This window comes from Bidens hawaiensis, unplaced genomic scaffold (genome assembly GCF_021521415.1).
Source record: "Bidens hawaiensis isolate Kalapana, Puna unplaced genomic scaffold, B.hawaiensis_p1.1 tig00000458_1, whole genome shotgun sequence".
Taxonomy (NCBI): Eukaryota; Viridiplantae; Streptophyta; class Magnoliopsida; order Asterales; family Asteraceae; genus Bidens; species Bidens hawaiensis.
The window spans coordinates 3952721-3974862 of record NW_027491030.1 but is presented as its reverse complement, the minus strand read 5'-3'; the positions used below and the strand labels follow the sequence as shown (position 1 = coordinate 3974862).

Sequence of the window (22142 nt, the reverse complement as noted above, 5' to 3'; positions counted from 1 at the left end):
TTAAATACGAAAAGTGAATATCACAATGTGAGAGAGGATTTGAACTCGAGTAAGAAGCGATTAATATAATATAATATAATATAATATAAAAGATGATTAATAATTAAGTATGACGGATTAAAGCCACAAAGTTAGAGTTTCCAACTCCAACACCTACATTTCATCTCGGGTACTAGACTACTGGTATCCGGTTTTAGGTAACCCAATTTGTGATTAAATAACAGGCGACGGTGTTCTCTCATGTGGGTACCATACCCGCATTATGGTACTCCTATTGCCCTAAAGTTCAAGTAAATATATGATTTTTTTTAATTGGTTTTCAAAGCTAGATATAAAAGTAATGAAGTGATGGTAACAAGTCATGAAAATAAAGTGCATAGTTTCATGAGTTGGGGAACTAAGTTTTGTCCACTTAGAAAGCAATTTTGATGGTTCATAAAGTTCATGTACCATTTATGAATTTTATTGTTTTATATAAATGTAAATAAATGAAAGTAAAGAAGTGATGGTAACAAATCATGGAAGTAAAGTGCTTTGTTTCATGAGTTTTGAACTAAGTTCTGTCCACTTAAAAAGCAATTTTAATGTTATTCCAAAAAAAAAGAAAATGAAAACAACTTTGATGATTCATGAAGTTCTTGTAAAAAGTGGGGTTAGTGTTTTGTACTGAAATGGTATGAAAAAAAATCATGATGATGAAAATGCTAAAAAGAAACATTTTTAGACGGAACTGATTAAGATAATCAAACCACATGAACAAAAATAAGAGTTTACTCTTCATGATTTTTATTGTTTTCATAGCTAGATACAAGGCTACTGAGTGTGGGGCGCTAACTCTGGTGCCGCGCTGCCCCGTTGATCACACGAGCCACAACAAGCCACAACGAGAGGGAGTAATGTGAAGAGATAGTGGATGCTAACGGTTGGCGCGAGTAAAGTGGGCTCGTGCTCGCCCAATCGCGTCCGTGAACTGGAGTAAAGTGAAGGGATAAGAGGACCACAACATGCTCAAGGTGTGTGTGTGGTGGTGGGGGGGGGGGCTAACGACAAGGGGTAAATTGTCAGGTCCGGTCAGCGTCATGTGAAACAATATGATATGATAAATTTATTTAAAAGCTTTGACCATAACACGTATTCTAGAAAATGATAGTAACGCAATGTGTCATTATTATTTTTATATTTAACCTAAATTATATTATTTCTAAAAATATATATTTTTTAGGTTTTCCTTAAAACTTAGTCAATAGAAACTTCAATATTCAAGGTTTGAGGCTACTAAATTCTTCTTAAAAGCCGTGAAAGAAAAAGAAAAGCGGCAGAATAATAAATAAATAAATAAATAAAATAATAATTTTTGAAAATAATAGATCAAAGATATAAAGTTTCGCCGTCAAAAAAATAGTAATAAATAAATTAAAGTTTTTAGCATTAACCATTTTTATTGAGTTTCAACCATTGTAGTTTATCATATTTAAAGTTTAATAATACCAATTACACAAATTTTCATACTATAAATTCAAATTTTACAATTTATCATTGCTTTACAGAAAGATGCTAGGACCACCCTCATTCACAAACCAACTCAAACCAATATTTAATTATAAAATTAATTTCTTTCTTTTCCACAAACCCAATCCAACCAAACCAAACTTTCCATGCACATTAACAAACCGAACTTCATTACTTTTTTATTAGATAAATATAATTTATAATTGTTTTTTTTATTAATAATTGTTGTGTTTTTTTATTAAAAGTGTTTAAAAATATAAAAAGTAATTTCTTTATTTAAAAATAAACAATATATATTTATATAATCAGATAATGCTAGAATTTCTGGATAATAAATTCTATCCAAAAAATCTTATGAACCAATATAAAGTTGACAAGTGGCGGATAATATAAATCGGTAATGGTTAAAAATAATTTTTTTTACAAACTTTAAAAGTTTTATATCGACGTGTTCAAAAAAAACTGAACAAGAATGTGTTTTTAGAATTTTTAAAAAACTTAATTAATAAAAGTTATTAGAAAAAATGTTAAAATAAATAGTTTAAAAGAAGAAACAAAAAAGAAAAAAAAAGAACCATAAAATGAGTGACATGTGTAGGTGAAGTTGTTTGCCTTAGAGTTTGCCATCACAAGTGGTTCACCTCATTTTGATTGATTTTTTTTTTTAATGTTGAATAGTGTTACAAACTAGTGGGTAGTTTGGCAATGGGTGGTCTAATAATCAGTGGACAGTGGTCATCTTCACATATTTTTCACAATGTCTCTCGTTTAGCGTGGTTTTATGTTTCATCGTCATCATTTTTTTAGATAGAATCAGTGCTTGCATAATAGTAATTAGAAATACAATATAAACTAAAAATCATGAATAAAATACCACATAAACTGGACTTGATAGTCGAACTGAAGGTGGTGATATGTTACATGTGAACATTGTTTGTATTTCGTGGCTGGGTATTTACTATCCGTTAAAATGCTTTTGTTCCTGGCTATTGTAATCTGATTGAAGCTTCAAATTCGTTATGATTGAACTTATAAATCATGTGATCTGCATCCTTTAATGTCATGTTATGTAGAGTTAAGCACGTGTATATATACACGCCCTATGGCAACGCTGTTTCAGAACAGCGGGCGTTCAATGTCATTTCTATCATCTTCCTGGAGCTGTAATAAAGCGTTTGTCGTTTGGATCTTGCAAAGGTTACCCATTCGGGACACATGCTATTGGTGAGGTAGCAACCTCACCCGTTTTGTGTTTCTAAACTAAAATGAAGAATCGGGTGCTAACAATTTTTATTTATGTTTGCTTACTGACATTATTTATAGAGAGATCTACGTGACCGGTGACCCTACTATAAACAGTCAAAATATATGATACCTTGTATGTTTTATCTTCCTGAGAACCTAAATTGCCGCTCACAATAACCCAGCTTGTTACCAACAAGACCAAAAAGGTTTCCCGATTCAACAAAACACCAACCGTTATTTCTCATTATAAAGCTTCCACAAACAAGACCCAAAAACAAAAACAAACTTAAACGACGACGAACAAGAAACAGAAATCTAACTGTTTGCCTTCAAATATTAAAAAAGAAACTCTCACAATATAAAGGAAATCTGAAAGAGGGTCCTGAGTATTGAGTTGAGGAAGCACGACAGAGTTGGTTTTGCCAGATCAGCGACACACGTGGGGTATAACTTACTCCAGACGTTGTGAGGTCATGACTGAAAGAATGTCGGTCACAGATGACATCGCACTCAAAGCAGCTTTTAGAACATCCTGAGAACAACCAGGTTTCACAATTGTTCTCACCTGTACAAGTTAAAGAATAATATCAAATGATGAGTTAAAATGTTGAGCCGCTGGTGAGCCACTAAGATCGATCCCCTTAAGATCAAAACAAGCCAGGCGTACACGAGCACGAGCTTAAATTGAAGCTCATTTAAAAAACGAGCTTCAGCCCAAACTTCACATACAGGCTCATGAGCCTATACAAGCCTATAACTTATATTTATGTGTTTCTATAATTTGTATAATAACTTTTATTTAATATAAAAAACATATAATTAAAAGAATATATTATACAAAAATTTATGATAAAAGTTACCAAATAACGTTAAATGAAATGCATAAAGAACTATAATTATAAATATATACAAATTAATTTTTGTAATCATAATTGACACTATTTGGTATTAAAAATAAATTGGACCACTAATGTTTTGGGTCAACCAAAACCGACCCATTTTGACCCATCCCGAGCGCTTAATTTTCAATTTTTAGAAGAGTATATACCTTTTCAAGATATTCATTCAATTCCTTAATCCGGCCCATGTAATCCAAGTCCTCTACACACAAGCTGACAGCTTTAGAATCGGCACCTGGCCCGTCAAACTGAAGGGGCCCGGGGTTTCTGTAAATATCATCCATCAAAAATCTTGTTGCATTTTGTCTAAGCAGCCTGCACCAATCACCACAATTCAGATAATTCCCTCTATTTAGAATCCTTACAAAAATATAAATAATTTTCACGTACTCGTATACTTTGCCTCTTAGATCTACGGTAGCAGGATGAATTACAGGTTTCCCAAGTGTTGAAGCCCCTGACCCTGACCCGTGACCATAATGCTTGACAGTCATCATAGCCTAGAATGTCCAGTCAAAAGTAAGATATCCTTAGTCCACTATATTCCACATAATTAAATAATAATAAAACAGAAAAAATAATAATAAAGATAAACCCTACTGTTATTGGAGCAGCACCACAGCGCCATTTGTTTGAAGGACTTTTGAGGTTCGTGACAGTTGCCATATAACCATTTAAACCAGCAGCCAAAATTTGGTAACTGATATGTCCAAGAACCTACAATATAAATGCTTTGAATTTAGTTAATCAATAGTTGATATTTAGTTGAGACGGTAATTACAATCACATGTAAACCATGAAGGGCACTGAAAGTAATAACAAATGCTTAGAGCCTCTTAAATCATTTTATTAAAATACGTTTATTGTTGAAACAGTGTTAACTTTTGTAACATTATTCAGCATGTTAACTTTTGCCTAAACTGCTTCAACTCGTGGAAAAGAGTCGTGCATTTTGACACAACCCATTTTGATCAGTTAGTGTTAGATTAAGTAAATTATCTTACATATGCATAGTCACAGTCAAACTTTGATGGCAAAGAACCACGGGCTTGGTAGCCAAAAAAGTGACATATGGCATTAAATTTCTTCCCCTTGTAGGTTCCTTCTTTCTGTTAACATATTAAAAGATATACATAAGTGTGATTAAAATTTATATATACATAAAGATCTTATAAATTCTAAGTACAATCATACCAGTCGCTTATTAATCTCTGCTTCCACAAGCTCAGCAAGAAGCTTCTCAGTTTCAATCTGAGAAATAATGTATGCAATGACTAATGTAAGAAACACGGTTTACAAATACATTATGAAGTCATGAAGGTTTGCGATGAAGTACCTGAGACAGCTGGGCGGAATCATCTGACTCGGGATACAAAAGAATCTGTAACAAATGAAAAAATTATACGAGTTCCGACATTAGAAAAAAGAGGCACAAATTCAAAACTGTGTTTAAAACAGACCTGTTTCCTGATAAATGGAGGCATAAATTCAAACAAGGCAGACGCCCAAGGTGACAGTTGGGTGGATATTTTATCAGCAGAAACACCTTGTCGAAGAAGGCTATGAATTTCCTGAAAAGATATAAGTGAAATATGAGGCCAGAAAATTGTAAGTAATTTCATTTTAAAACAGAAAAGATTTTGTATCAGCGACCAGAAAGAAAGAAACTCCAGAGTTAAAAGAATTAGTATTTAGTTTACCTGTAACAGCGCATAAACTTCGGGAATGCTTTCTATAAGCCCTTCTGGAAGTAGAATGACACCATGATTCTTGCCTGAAGATAAACAAATATTAAAGGATATGCTAATGTTTATCACCTCCGCCATATTAACAACAATCAGGTCAACCGTAAGGATCGATACTTATATCCATTTGTATTATTTTCCAAAATATAATTCACATGTTAATATATTAACTACAAACACAATAATCTTATTGTTGTTAAAATACTATTTGATCAGTTTTGAGGAAAAACTCGCCTTGCTCTGCCCTGGCTTGCACGGCATCACAAATCTGTTTGGTTATGTCAAAAATGGTAAGCTTTGAAGCAGCAACTTCTTCAGCAAGAATAACCTACATAAGAAAATATAAAAGTTTAATAAAAAAATATTCAAAAAAAGGAAATTAAAATTGAAGGAGATGAAAATGCACCAAGTTAGGATGGGACTGAAGTGTGCATTCCACAGCAACATGAGATGCTTTCCTGCCCATGAGTCGGATAAAGTAGTAATACTGCAAAGAAATTAAAAGGATTAGATTTTAGCTAGTGTTTGGTTAAAAACAGGTGAAGTAGCTATATCATGATATTGAATAGATGTGGCAAGAACAAATCAGCCATTTTAAGTAAATGGTACAAAATTGCCACCTCCAATATCAGTGAACAATGCCTGTGTACCCAAGAATATTGAAATTATATTAATTGAATATTCACCTTTTCAGCAGAAAGAGCATCTGTGCAGACGTTACTGATGAGTTGAGAGTTCACCTAAAATAAAAACAATTCAGTGACCACAAAAATATTGTATAAAATTTTTACAATAATCACAAAAGGGCATTTGTATCCGGTATCCATAAAGAACTTGAGCAGTTGCCAGTAATAAAAGCAGTACATTTTTATTTCCATAATAATAATCTTAACTTGCAAATAGTATATACCTTGCAAATAGTATCAAAACCAACATTTGCTTCAACAAACTGATTTTTAAGATCACCATTCAAGGTCACGGGTACTCCAACCACCTGTGAAATTAAAAACAATTTCAATAATTACTTATCTAACAACATAAAAGAAGTCTTAGTGTATCAGAGATCTGTATAGCAAATTAGGACACAAACAACTACCTTTGTAGTGCATTTTGCTTCTGCAAAAGTCTCAGCAAGCTGAGCAGCATCTGTGTTAGAAGTTACCCCTTCAAGCAAACCATGGTTAGTTAGTAAACAACATAAAACAAAGTTTATAGTTTATAGCAGTTTATTTGTATTCACATTTGATATATACCTCCAACAATCACTAAGCCATCCAATTTCAAATCCTTGCATGCTGCCAATGCGGAATTCACTTGTTCCTTGGTGCGGATTTGATCCTTGGTTCGTCCCAATAAATCATAACCACCTTTGAAATAATAAAATAACCAATAATGAAATTCCTTCAATAGAAAGATAGAATCATAATCACAAAACTACATATTTCTTATAACTACCTTGATTTTTGTAGGTTGCAAGAATATCGTCTGTGATCTCAAGAGTTTTTTGAGCAAATAAACCTTCAGAACCACCTAGTTAAACGCATAACACAATTATTAAGGGGTAAAAATCAAAAGCTCCACTAAATAATTAATCACCCAAATGAAAAGAAGCTTAGAAAATGTAATTTACCTAGAAATCCAAGCAGAACACTTTTAGGGTTGTGAATTTTGAGAGCTTCATGAAGTCCCCAAACAACATTGTGTCCTCCAGGAGATTGTCTACCACAGAAAACTAATCCAACCCTGAACAAGAAGATAGTAAGCAAAAACGTCAAGATAGCTCAAAATCATAAAAATACAATATATAACTTCTATTAAGAATACAAATCATAAAATAAAATAACATTTCTTGGTAAATTTAGTATGTGAATTGTAATAGTCTGAGCATTATACCTTACTGCAGGATGCTCGCTAATGGTCTGAGCATTGGCTGTTTTAGATTTTTCTCTGAAAAAATGGGCCAAAGGTTGACCATAAGTCAAAGGAAACGATCGCTCAATAGCATGAGCACCAGAAGGATCAGCTGCAGCAGTTGCATCACCAAATTCTACTCTCACAGTTGTTCCCTGTGCACAAATTCATAAATCATCGTTCTTAAGCCTGATATATAATCGAAGATCATAATAAATATAGCATATAAACAAAAACATTCAAAACTGATAATTTCCACTCCAGGACAAATCCACATCCAAACAAAAACCTAAATACACATCTAAATAAAAACAACCAACTAAAAATCAGTAGTGAAAAAATTCAACAATACACCACTATAGAAAAAAAGTTAAAACATCTTCGTTATGTCAAATAACAACAATAATATGGTTCAAAAGCTATTTAAACATTTGAAGCAGTCAGACTGAAGCACTCTAGAAAAGAGTCAAACATCTGCTTTATTTTGTCAAACAACACCAAAATCATACAATTCAAAAGCTATTTCAAACATTTAAAACAGTCAAACTGAATAATAGAATATTCACAAAGCATACAAAATAGCAAAAACACAAATCTATACACGTCAGATCTACTATTCTACTTCACTTTACAGGTTCATCACTAAACCTTGATTCGATTTATGATCCACGACTTACGAACTTCAAACACGTCAACATTGATAAAAATCAACAGACACATGCATACATATATTCATAACAGTAGTCAACAAAAGTCAATGCCACAACACTCTGCAAATAAGTCAAACACCTACTTCAATTTGTCAAAACATCAAAATCATTATGTTCAAAATCTATTTCAAACATTTAAACCAGTCACACATCTGCTTCGTTTTGTCAAACATCATCAAAATCATAAAATTCAAAAGCTATATCAAACATTTAAAACAGTCAAACTGAATAAATCTATACACGTCAGATCTACTATTCTACTTCACTTTACAGGTTCATCACTAAACCTAGATTCGATTTATGATCCACGACTTACGAACTTCAAACACGTCAACATTGATACAATATCAACAGACACATGCATACATATATTCATAACAGTAGTCAACAAAAGTCAATGCCACATCACTCTGCAGATAAGTCAAACACCTACTTTAATTTGTCAAAACAACATCAAAATCATTATGTTCAAAATCAATTTCAAACATTTAAACCAGTCACACATCTGCTTCGTTTTGTCAAACAGCATCAAAATCATAAAATTCAAAAGCAATATCAAACATTTAAAACAGTCAAACTGAATAAATTTATACACGTCAGATCTACTATTCTACTTCACTTTACAGGTTCATCAATAAACCTAGATTCGATTTATGATCCACGACTTACGAACTTCAAACACGTCAACATTGATGCAATATCAACAGACACATGCATACATATATTCATAACAGTAGTCAACAAAAGTCAATGCCACATCACTCTGCAGATAAGTCAAACACCTACTTCAATTTGTCAAAACATCAAAATCATTATGTTCAAAATCTATTTCAAACATTTAAGCCAGTCACACATCTGCTTCATTTTGTCAAACAGCATCAAAATCATAAAATTCAAAAGCTAATCAAACATTTAAAACAGTCAAACTGAATAACAGAATATTCACAAAGCAATCAAAAAAGCAAAAACACGAATCTATACACGTCAGATCTACTAATCCACTTCACTATACAGTCTCATCTCATCAAATCATTAAACACCGAATACCCAAAACCTACAAACACTAAACCTAGACTCAATATACGATCCACGACTTACGAACTTCAAACGCGTCAAAATCGTTAAAATGCCAACCGACGCATGCGCACATGTATTCAAATCAGTAGTCAAAAAAAGTAAACGATACAAAGTCAAACATCTGCTTCATTATGTCAAAACAACAACAAAATCATAAAATTCAAAAGCTATCTTAAACATTTAAAGCAGTGACTCATACATGCATCACTCCATAAATAAGTCAAAATCATCTGCTACATTTTGTCAAGCAACATTAAAATCATAATATTCAAAAACTAATTTAAACACTATCATAAAACTCAAAAACTATTTAGAACATTTAAAGCAGTCAAACATGCTGATATAAATAAGTCAAAGCATCAGCTTCATTTTATCAAGCAACATTAAAATCATAATATATCCAAAAGCTAATTAAAAACATTTAAAGCAATCAAACTGAATAACAGAATATTCACAAAGCAATCAAAAAAACAAAAAACACGAATCTATACACGTCGGATCTACAATTCCACTGCACTTTTCACTTTACAACTTCATCTACTCGAATAGAATCGCTAAACACCGAATATTCGAAAGCTATAAACACTAAACCTAGCTTCGATCCACAACTTACAAGCTTCAAACACGTTAAAATCAATATAACGTCAACAGATACATACATATATACATTCAAATCTAACAAATAAACAGTTAATAACGTGTATAACTTCCGTAACTCGTGATCTAAGTTTAAAACAAGTTGAAAATGACTACCTGAAGACACGGCGGAAGCTCCGGCGTGTAGAGAGATTGGTTCTTCTGCAGATCCGATAGCTCGCGTGGAACGCCGTAATCCGAATCCATGACGAGTAGGTTTGTTGATTAGATGAACGTAGCGTTTATATTATAAACTATAACTGCATGCCGACGTGTCACTGTTACAGATATCATAGACCAACAAAAACCATTTAAATGAAATGAAAAGAATCCCATGGCAACCAAAAGAGTTAAAAACACTGAAAGAAATTCTAAGTCAAATTTATTAAATGCTTAAAGAAAATTAAATCAAGTCCTTATTCTTGAGCTTCATTTTACTCTCATCATTGATCTCCCCGATTTCCCGAATTACTTGTTAGCAAATAAGACAGACACAAACAAGAAAATACGGTTGAGCCAAAAATTGCCCAGTAACGGAGAGAACAATAGTACAGGTTAAGGCATACATAAGACAAAACACATACTGAAATAAAACTGAAACTATTGCGGATATAAAACCGCGTTTTAGACCGAACTATAATTAAATGCGAAACATAATCCGATACACGATCGGGACGTAATCTGAATATACTCAAATTTAACCAAATGCGTATACACATATCAAAACGGACCAGAAATATAGCGAAACAAAATATAATTACTAAAATACACGACGATGATGTTAAAATAAATAGGTCGTGTAATACGGAAGCACCCAGAGCCTAAACAGAGGGGTACACAGCTAGCTATTCCATGCACCAAGGAGACGGTGTGGGTGGCGTGCACACATTGTTCCATCTCAAACAGAAGTCAGGAGTCAGTAGTCGGAGCTAAGATCGATCTATACGCCTCTAAGTGGCCAAGGTACTACATGAGTACTTTCAGAGACGCCGTGAACTTTGATTACGCACTGTCACGATAAGTGCCATGTCGTTGACGCCCCAACGACAAGTCAGAAATGCTCGGGTAACAGAGTACTGAACTAAAGTCGTATAACTAAAAGATATTTAAATAGGAACATGCAATAATGAATTCAAAATGTATATAACCTATTGCATGCTATAAAATTAATATAACCATATCATACGAATAAACCAAACTAGATAACAAAAATCCGCACTACGAAGTGACGGACATCGAATATAAAATGGACTAGAACCAATACTATGAGTGAAGAAAAACAGAATCCGTACTATGAAGTAACAGAATATAATTTATACTATGAGTGAAAGAAACCAGAAACCGTACCTTAAATTAGCAAAGCAAAAATGAACGAGCCCCCTTAATTTGATCAAGACCCTACACTTTAATTATATCTAACAACTCGGATTCGTGAAACATCAAATTAGTTTTCTTGTTCGTTGGTTAACCAATGATCCGGCGATGGAGAACCTTATATATATTTATGATCTAAGTATTGCTTTTATTATAAAAAAAACCCTTAAATAAATCAATTAACCTTCTAGTTAATTTATCTATTAATATAAATTACATTCGAAAATAAATAGGTGTTAGCTAGTATATTCAATTGAGAACTTAGTTGTTTATACACGTCATGTTCCAAAGAACTACTAGACAAGATACTAAAGTCATGAATACATGCACGTGTAGGTACTTACAAACAAATGTTAACAGTACACAGTTTGACAAGGTAATTTCCCACTATACAAAACCATTATTACGACAACATTAATATTTTAGTTAAACAAGGTTTGCATCGCCGGACAGAAACAAATAGATGGGATTAGCGTGGATCCGAATTCTCACCTCCGTCATAGTAGTTCAACATAAACAAATCCGAACACGACGCAGGGTGGTGGGTAACACGGAGACCCCGACGACATGTTCATGAACCAAACAGACTCGAGATAGTTGACGGAGACTCCAGCATTCTAGATGGTTGTGCAATCAACAACAAACGAAGGCCGGTGACTTGGGGCGACAGAACCGGAGTGGAAAAAAAAAACGATTGATGGTGGCAGAGTTGTTTATCGTTTTCATGAGAGCAATATGTGTTGAGAGTATATATATGTCTAAAAAGAAGGTGATTAACAAGAGGTTCATCCTGATGAATATAGTGAGTTTGTTGTAGCTTTGCATAGATGTACTTGGAGGTGATAAGACTAGTTCAAAAATTATATCTTGAAATTTTAGGATTAGGTGTGCTTATTATCTATCTATTTATTTAAATTGTTTATTTATATGAGTTTGCAACGATATACTACAATAATAATATTCAAATTCTACTTAATGGTATCTTTACTCAAATCATAAGTGATAATATATATATATGTATATATATATATATCGTTAACAAGTTAACCCACGTATATATATTATCTTATCTCTAATACCATTTGATTACACATCAAATTTGAGTTCCCAACGAAGTTCTAAATTCAATACAATTTCCATTAAACCATAATCATTTAAATAATCATCTTATTTTATTATCATAAAATTTAGCTATTATAATTATTATATGAAAAATTCAGATATTACAATAACTTTGGTTTCTTCACCGAGAGAGTATGAGTGTATAGAGTAGGTGGTGTAGGGCTACTGGTGGTAGGTTAAAAGAAGGGCCGCTCGATGGGCGAATTCACCAACTGATAATACTTTGGGCTTTTGCTTTAAAAGAAGGGATACTTTTTGTTTGGGAGTTTTGGACCACCAACAACACAATACTCCTGAGTTGTTGGTAATTTTATCGGTTTCGGTTTAGTATAAACGGGTTTGGGTTGGAATCGTGACGTCAACCATGAGTCGAGCCCGAGTCGAGCCAGGGTGGTTTCGAGCTTGGGCTTGAAATTAAACGAGGCATCTCAGCTAAGGCTCTAGCTTGATTCTGAAGCTAAACGAGAGTTAAATCGAGCCAACGAGCCGAGCCATGATCGAGCCGAGCTTGATTACAAAAATGAGCAAACTCAACTCAAAATGTTTCAAATCAAGTTTTTTTTAGCTAGTTTTATTCGAGCTTTTATCGAGCGAGCCACGAGCCCGCGCTTGGAGCTTCGAGCTTTTTGAACAGCGTACACTGCTCTATCAAGGAAGTTAGGAGTTGGTCCGCAAAAACATGCACGATATTTTTAGGTTAGGTAATGTAAGCTTCGTTTACAATTTTCTCATGACTTTTTTCGAGGAAGCCGAAGCTTTGCTTTTCCTTTCCCCCTTGTGTTTCAGACGCTTTCTCAACTCCTCGACCGATGTCCGCTTTGGTGAGAGAAGTATGGTTTGCTTGGGACGCCCAAGGAATTACGTGGGTGAACACAAGTTTTTCATGTTTAGCTTAATATGTGTTTTCGTGTACTCATGTTTACTGGTTGATAGTTTAAATCTGTTAGTTTGAGAAAATGATTTTTAACATTGTAATGTTTAAGTTAGAAAAGATATTGGCGTCTCATTTTAATTTTAAATTAAATTGTAATTGTTTTGTACACGTTTGTATTTTTAGTTTTAAGTTTGTGGTCTATAGTAATCATAGGCAAAAAGAAGTAGATATTTATTTATAAATTTTGTCATGTTGTGTCAACCTACAGATGTTTGTCATGTTCGGCTTCATAGTCTAACATGTTGTTTGGGTTTGTGTCATCATTTATGGCTCGTGTTGGGCTTGACACACGAACACAACATGTTTAACACTATTTGTGAAGTTCTCTCTGATCAGATAGTTTTGTGTTTGTTGCGTATTGGCTAAGTATATAACTTATATATTTGAGTATGTTAATCAATATACCAATAATGCATATTTTGTGTTACATGTTATGTTATTCAAGTTTCCGTTTTCTCTCATTCTAATTCCAACTTCCTTCAAAGAGATATATTGTTGTCACATTCAAATCCGGGTCAAGTACACATCCAAAGCCGAATTGCAACATGAAAGAACTTGTTAGAAGGTGAATCGTAAACGGAGCTCCCTGAACACCCTTTGATACTCAAGTCACTAGATTTTAATAAACGATGAAAACATATTTAAAGTATAAGTGTGTATAGAAATATAATTGTAAAACTATACGTTGTGGACTTGTGGTTAAGGTGAAATGGACGCCAAGTCTTGCCACGTTAGCAAACATGCCACAAACACCGCCACACACTAGGCATAAAGCAAACATACTGTAAAATATAAATTATCCATCACTTACGTCACAAAACTTAAAACTGTTTTATAGTCATGACATATGAAGTAGCTAAATTAGTCGTATTCATGTTTAATGTTTGTGTTACGCGCGTCGCTTCTTACCTGTTAAAACACGAATTGTCAGCCCTACAGGTCTAAGAGAGAGAGTAGGGACGAATATACTTTTGAGACAATAAGGAAAAAGCATCTTCGTAGAGATATTCCCTTTTATATAGAGTGGATCATAAAGGCTAATGACTTTATTTGATATGGGCCAGTTTGGGCTAATGTTATATTTGCAAGATTTGGACATTAAATCCAGATATTGAACTTGAACCCACTGATAATATGACCTCATCCTTAATTTTTTATTCTTGTTCTTTTCTATTTTTGTTTTTTACTTTTGCCTTTTACCAACTCATCTTTCTAATATAATCAAAATTGAATGTCATAATATCATAATAAAAAACTAGTTGTCTTTATCATCTATATCATCATTAGCATAAAGTATACTATATAATTCATGTAGAGCTAAAGTGTTTTCAAATAGAGAAAATTAAAAAACGTGTTAATAAATAATATTTATTACTTCAAACGGGATGTTTATATGATTATGTAACCATAAAATTACTAGTTTCTCTCTTCAAGTACATCTGATTGGTGTGACTCTTTCCGCATAAGGCTATGGCTTTGACCACATTGTCACGTATTCAGTCACTCCCATCATCTACAACTCACTTGGATAGGTGTAACCATCGGTTGACAAAGAAACAACTATTGTGGAATTATTATTTTTAATTTTATGTTTTTATGTTTTAGGTTTGAACATGACTATTTTCATTTCAAAGAAAATTGATTAAAGAGAACTTTATAAATTAAATGAAAAAACTAACACATACAAAAAAATAAAAACTAATATGCGTTGTTTGGATTCATGGGCTAAAGGTTTGTTAAAATTCAGAAATATTATGTTTAATATAAGGGTAGAACGCTAGTTGTTTGATCTTATTTTATTGTTTTTTTTTTTTGTAAATTTTTTAGCGTTTCTAGCTCCTTGCTAGAGTTTTAATATAAGTTTTTTTTATCGTTAAAAAATGGCTTTGAAATGTATAAAGTGTTAATTTTTTTTATTGGAAGACGCTAGATTATTTTTAATTAAAAACACATCTAATTTATTTTGAAACAGTTCACATCAATGCTCCATAGCTACATGACCACGGTCACACATCTTTTTTGACGCATTGGTCAATTGGTTTGTGTCATGGGGTGTGACCAACGCCCCATTACAAGTTGTCTAAGTTTTCTACTTTTCTTTACTCAAAACTGATTATCAATTGCAGGCACCAATTAACTAGAACCAAACATGGTTAGGGGCATATTCGTTAGATGTATAATTTTAAACAACTCGATTACCTAAATCCGGATCGGTAATGTTATATCCATTAGGGGTGCGCACGGTTCGGTTAATTACCAATATTAAACTTGGGCTAAAATTTTGCTTAAAAATACATGAAATGAATGTATAAATACATGAAATAAAGATATAAATACATGAAAATGATAGCATTAAACAAATAATACATATAATACATGAAATAGAGGAAAAAAGGCTTGAAAATATGAAGAAAAAAAATGAAGAGTTTGATGCAATTCGGTTTTTTCTGTTCGATTTCGTAGGTTTCGGCTAACGATTCAGTTATTGCTCACCTCTAATATCTAGAGGGCTAAGGGTGGATATGTGATCATTTAATAAAAATCAAAGCTAAAATGCCAGAAAAAAACATTAACTCAAAAAGTCTATAGCATAAGTTAACCAAAAGATTAGGGTTACAATGCCATTAAAAGAAGTATATAAAAAAAAAAAACTAAAACATAGTTTCTCCTACCGCAAATAACTGTATTTTGTAAACTCATTTCTCACTCTACTTTCTTGCCTTTATCCTCATCTGCAACGCCATCACCGCTACCAGCCGTCTTAGACTCGTCAAACTCCAACAACTGCCAAAGATCAAAACCACAAGATTAGAATGCTGCAAGTTTATAATAACAAGTTGTTTCGACACGTTTATTTATGATGGAACGATTTTGTCAACCAATGTTATTTATACATATAACTTTCTAAGTCACTAAAAACTAAATATTAATACAGAACTCCTAAATTATTTAAGAACTTTAAGAACTCTTTAATGACCAACTTTAAATAAAAATTCTTTTTGGTATATTAATACTATTTTAGTGTAGTTTTATTACTTTCTGTATGCATATTTACCCTCTCTATCCCTATGGGATAGAGGTAAGGCTGTCTACATCTTACTCTCCTTAGACCCTACCATAGCATTGCTATTGGTGGGATATACTGAGTACGATGATGATGATGATGATGATGATGATGATGATGTATGCATATTTACGATTACAATCATGCTAATAATTTTTTACACATATCTAAAAAAAATTTACACATGTAAACTTGTGATTATATATGTAATAAAAAATAATATATAAAATATGATAAAACTACTCTCAAATAATGTTAATATATGAAAATAATTAAAAAAATGTTTGGTTAAGAGTTCCAAAAAGTAAACTTTTTTGGAGTTCTTAAAAGGAAACCAACCCATATTATATAATTTATAACTTTTTCTGATATAAAACTTTTTCAATTTTTGCCACCTCAGCTACAAATCTTCTAGAAGCATGGCACACGCGCATGAAATTAAGTTTAATGTACAGATAAACGCTTACCGGTTTGACTTCCCCGTTCCAAATGCAATGAGCACCCAAGAACCCAATAACACCTGGTACGATATATAACAGAGCAGGCTGAAACAAAACCAATGTTGGATTAGTACATGCATTCATAAAAAAATAATAGATATAAATAAATAAATGTTGAAAAATCCTTATGGACTTTCACTGAATACTAACACGTCCTGGAACTTTATATTTGTCATGATTAAAACCATAGACTTTTGAAACTAACAAAAAGGTAATTGTTAAAAAATTAAGAATATAATGTACTAGCACACGCAGCCGTATACAACATTAAAGCTACCCAACTACTTTAAATTTTTTAAGGCATCAAAATTTCCGAACTCCCGAACGTTGATACTATTTTGTAGGCCATCCAAGAGTATGTATCTAGCTTCATCTATGCCAAATCGGTGTGGGACTAAATCGTCAAGTTATAATTTTTAATCACGTAAAACGAAGACCAAGGACTTGTATGAAAATTTAACAAAACTACGAAGTAAAGTATAAAGTTACCAACCTGTGCAGCTTGAAACCAGTTCATGACAATAATAGTAACCACCACACCGACCGCATACCCCAAGAAAGCACTCTTGAAGTATTGGTTATTTCTCCCTCTTGACACGTCAAATCTCAGTGCCAATGCTACAAATATGCCTGATCACAAATATAAAAATATGTAAACAAATAAAGCATGCAGCTTTTATAAATAAAAACAAATAAAGCATGCAGCTTTTATATATAATAAAATCAGTAAAAATATGGCATACCTGGGATAACAATGTCACCTAAACCGAGCATAGAAAATGGACGTTCAGTGACACCTGTTGGGAATAGAAGCTGAAAATAGAAAACAAACAAGTATATAAGATAATACGAACCGTCAATTCCAACAGTAAATCATAGCATATTAGTATAATAGTTATACATTACCTTTATAGGTGCATCAAATGACTTGGCAACGCTGACCATAACTGGAGTAAAGAAGACCCAGAATATATCATAGAAAAAGAGTCCAACCTGCAAATTTTAATCATGTTTCATGCTAATATTAAAATTATTCACAAAAAAAGAAAAAAAAAAGAATCTTCCTTACCAACAGAATGCCACCAGTTGTGAATGAGCCGAGAGAAAGCATTTCAATTCCCTGCAATATATACAAAAATTGTAACTTGTCATATTAATCTAAAAATCAAGGCAAAAAGCTGAACAAATAACAAAAGATTAAGAAAGTTGATGGCTTTATTTAAAATTAAGAAAGTTGATAGCTTTATTTAGAACAACTAATATATGTTTTTTCTTCAAAATATTACGAATGTGATCAAACCTGAATGCAGAATGCAAGTCCCAAGATATTGTTAGCGAGCCAATGCTTCTTTGCAACATACCACACACAAAAAAAAGCCCCAGGAATTGCTGCAACGACTTGAGACCTTGTGAACTCAACGTCTAGAGCTGTTTAATACATAGAAAAATATACCATATAATACGAAGACAGATTAAAAAGCATTAATATTAACTGATGACAAAGGAAATTAATGGATAAAGAATGCATACATTTAAAATACGGGAAATGCCAATGGAGAACATCTTCATTCCACTTGGTAGGTAAAAACCGCCTAATTGCAGGCAAGAGTGTCGCCCTGCAATACAAGTTTAACAGATACTGATTAGCTAACTTGCTTAATGTACTAATAAAAGAATTAGATTTCATGATATATATATATAAACATACGCGAGTGCGAGGATGCCAAGCACAAAGAAGTAGCAAGTCAAGACCGCGTTGACCAGGTCTTTTGACAAGAACTTAAACAGCAAGAACAAAGACAACAACATTGCGCTGCCAACTAGAGGGAAACGCATGGCATGTGCATTCGACATCGTCTCCTGTGGAAAAAATATATGTTTTTAAGCAAATATATGATAAAAACTTGAAAAAAAAAGAATCTGAACAGGAGGCTTTATAATTACAGTCGGAGGTGTTGACTTGACAGAACGGTAACAGCCCACAAAAACAGTGAGGCATGCGGTCAAAATAACATTTATATTTGGGTCAACCTTCAAAACTAGCGGTGCTAGCGTTAGACCTGCAATCCAAAAATGCAATAATAGATTATAATATAACTAAGAACAAATACAAATTGCAGAAAAAATAATATCATAAATAATAATATCATAGATGTAATTTCAATAAGAAATAAAACAAAACCTGCTAGTGCAATATTTGCAGCTCTCTCACCACTCTTCATCGTCAAACTAGCTGATAGCAGAGTCTGCAACACACGTTTCACTGAAGGTGAAAAACAATAAACAATACGGTAGGTAAAAGAAAACTTCACTGTTAACGGTTGTAAACAATTTGTGTCTCCAGGGCTCCCCTAATAATATCCATAAACTCATTTAACGGTTGTAAACATCAATCCTTCTACCAAAATTTAAACAAATTATAAGAAATTACACTCGTAAAAGTTTACTCCTTTCATATTTGGTTTAGTTTTTCGACAATTTTTCTTACTTACCATTAACTTGAGTATATCATAATTAGCAAAAATATTTGTCTAATACTCGTATTAAGCTCAAGAAGACACAAAGCAAACTTCCATGCACCAAATGTTAATGTTGAATAACTACTAGCAAACATGACCTCACTAGTCAAGTTCAAGGCTTCGAGTTATGATGTAAAGAACTTAATAACCATAAACTATTTACAGCATAGGTTAATGTAATGCACGTAACTAGTAAGTTCAATGCAGTCAATAGTCCATTAGAATGCATTCGAGTAACTATCGGTGCATCAAAACTCATTTAACGTCTTCTCGAATATAATATGAATATAATACAAATGCATTTGCCTAATAACGAAATTCCCACATCAATAGTCAAATAAGAGAAAATTATGAACAGGTTTAACCAAAAATCTCAAATTTAACAATATGAACTATAAAGAACAATAATATTCACCTCTCATCAACAGAAACTGAAGTTCGCCTCTTAAAAATTTAAAAGGAAAAATTGCCAAAAATAATACATGTAAACTAATTACTATGCAAACAAATCCAATGTTTTTATAAATTATAATTCTCCATCCGAAATATCTAAAATTTTTAATAAACATTATTATCCAATATTTAAAATATAAACAATAATTTCTAAAATGCCAATCCAACCCCGAATCCGAAAACTCATATATTTCGGCTTTCGGGTACACATTTTACGATAATTCGGGCTCGGTTCCGGATTTTTCAGCACACCCCTCCACCTCTAACACAATCACATTCAGATCCAAAACAAAACAGCAAATCAAGTCAAAAAACTCAATCAAAACACCAAAAGCCAACAAATTTAACCCAAAATCAAGTTCAATTACCAAAACCCTAACCCCAATTTCACAAAAAAAACAAAACCCATAACAAAACCCACCGTAGCTTCCAAGATAATAACAAACCCAGATAGATACACCGGATCGGTTGATCAATTAACCAATTAATCGATCGATCGAAGTCAATTTCAGTTTCCGTCTGAAAATGAGCAAATTAGGGCACAAATTCAGAATTCAGTAATTAAAGTAATAAACGGTGAAATTAAATTGTGGGTTTTGAAATTACCGGCGTGTATGACGGAAGGATGTGAGAATCGGCGGTCGCCGGAGAGTATGCCGGAGTTGTGTGAGGGTTTAGAGGGTAATTGTAACCCTTATGTCTTCGTCTAGTCAAAACATATACTTGAAGTCATTTATAAGACTTTATTATAACATAAATTGTAACGGAATGTAATAATATTATTATTATTATTAATGTTATTGCATTGATGATGGTTTATGGTTAATTGATCATATATTGATTTGTTTTACTTTTTTTTGAAAAGTAAGTTTAAAATAATATCTTTTTATTAAATGCGTTACGTTTGCGGTCAAATTTGATGTAAATGTGAAGATTGTGTCGTATATGATACATAAACTTGAACACGATATGAGTTTTGATAGGTTGATATGGTGATATTTTCACGACCTATTTAATCCGAGACTTTAGTGATAGAGGACTTAGTGGTTGTTCTAAAGTAAATAGTCATCGATTAATTAATGACTTAGTTTTCCACCTTGGATTAGTTTCTTTGTGTGTGGCTTCTGACCTGATTCAATATACACGTGAGTTGAACAATAATTAGGCAGCAACGAATTTATGCATTTTATTGTTTTTATGTATTTCACGGTTTTTTTTTTCTATGTTTTAATTATGTTATCTAGTAATGGTCGTAGGTTTACCCATGTTTAGAAGTAGTTTATGTTTTTTTGCTTTATTTCTCGTATGTGATTATATGTATTTAATGAAGATGGCAAACAAGTGACCTAATGGCAAGATATGGTAAAGCAAATGGTGTTTGTGGGATCCAACCGTTGATAGACGATACTAGTGATGATGAATTATGTTCAGTGTTGATCATAGGCATCCCTATCTAGTGGTCTGTGTGGTGATTTTATGCATCACATATTAGTCGTAGTATTTCTCCATCAACTGATCTTTTAGCTGTAGCTGGGTTGTGTCACACCTATAGCATCAAGTATCATAACATATGCTCATTTACTAAATCATATGTTACAGAATGAAACCAATGCAATAAATATGGGGTTTATACACCAAGTGGCTAACGACACCTACAAGACTAGTCTTTTGGGATGATTATCCTGTGTGGGTTGTAAAAATTGTATCTAAACCAAACCCGGAATGGTACCTTAGAGAGAACCAAACCTTCAGAAGGTCAAATGTTATGGATTTAATCCATTTCAAAGTATGTGAATTGTACTGCGTCGGTTGATGAGCAACAAATGTGATATTTATAGACGAAATTGACTCTCTCACTCATCATACTAGTTTTTTGGGATGAGTTGTCCTGTTTGGGTTGTGTTACAACCCAACTAAGCAAAATTTATGTTGGCTTCATTGCCATACTTGAAATGAAAATGAAAATGAAAATGAAAATTGTAGTCGTAAAGTAAAAGTTTTTTTTTTTTTTTTTTTTTTTGAGAATCCTATAGTAGACAACACATGTATAATCTGCAACTACATCGTAAGAAAGATTTATTTAACTAATTTATTTTTTACTTATGAAAATAGGGTTACACATTAATAGTTTTCACATATTATGGTATCACTTGTGTTAATAGTTTTAGTGTATTGCTTTTTATATCCTTGGTTGTTACTTGTTAGGTCATGCATTAGTAGGAGCATTATCTTCATGTTGTGTGTTCATTACGTGTTGTAATATCACACTAACATGTTATTATAACATATTACGACATAGCATATTTTATATTTATAGTTTTTCAGTTAGAGACCTCTTAGAGTTTCACAAGTCCATCAAGCTTGGAGATGTAAAGAAAGAAGCTTTTCATGGGATCATCATTATTGCTTGTTGGAGTATTTGGAAAGCGAGAAATGATAAGGTT

General features: G+C 32.7%; 2 protein-coding genes across 3 annotated transcripts; both read right to left on the bottom strand.

Annotated features, from left to right (window-relative positions):
- Window positions 1–2969: 2969 nt before the first annotated feature.
- LOC143628626 (pyrophosphate--fructose 6-phosphate 1-phosphotransferase subunit alpha-like) lies at window positions 2970–9988 on the bottom strand. Its single transcript, XM_077098167.1, has 19 exons — window positions 9850–9988; window positions 7292–7464; window positions 7029–7141; window positions 6854–6928; window positions 6652–6765; window positions 6495–6562; window positions 6309–6392; window positions 6085–6138; window positions 5805–5885; window positions 5633–5726; window positions 5354–5427; window positions 5114–5224; window positions 4990–5034; window positions 4848–4904; window positions 4658–4762; window positions 4254–4370; window positions 4044–4153; window positions 3803–3968; window positions 2970–3319 (listed from the first exon to the last, which is right to left on the bottom strand). The coding sequence occupies exons 1-19, from the start codon at window positions 9937–9939 to the stop codon at window positions 3206–3208; spliced, it is 1845 nt and encodes a 614-aa protein (XP_076954282.1). The 5' UTR covers window positions 9940–9988; the 3' UTR covers window positions 2970–3205.
- A 5713-nt stretch (window positions 9989–15701) lies between these two features.
- LOC143627065 (signal peptide peptidase-like) lies at window positions 15702–20456 on the bottom strand. Of its 2 annotated transcripts, XM_077096963.1 has the most exons (13): window positions 20305–20456; window positions 20120–20217; window positions 18909–18972; window positions 18671–18786; window positions 18435–18586; window positions 18257–18342; window positions 18027–18154; window positions 17796–17846; window positions 17633–17719; window positions 17470–17539; window positions 17220–17356; window positions 16694–16771; window positions 15702–15946 (listed from the first exon to the last, which is right to left on the bottom strand). In XM_077096963.1, exons 3-13 carry the CDS (start codon window positions 18946–18948, stop codon window positions 15866–15868), a joined length of 1026 nt encoding a protein of 341 aa, XP_076953078.1. In that variant the 5' UTR covers window positions 18949–18972; window positions 20120–20217; window positions 20305–20456; the 3' UTR covers window positions 15702–15865. The 2 variants fall into 2 exon arrangements, with proteins under 2 accessions (XP_076953078.1, XP_076953085.1); XM_077096970.1 differs by lacking the exon at window positions 20120–20217 and having other exon boundaries at window positions 20305–20431.
- Window positions 20457–22142: the final 1686 nt, after the last annotated feature.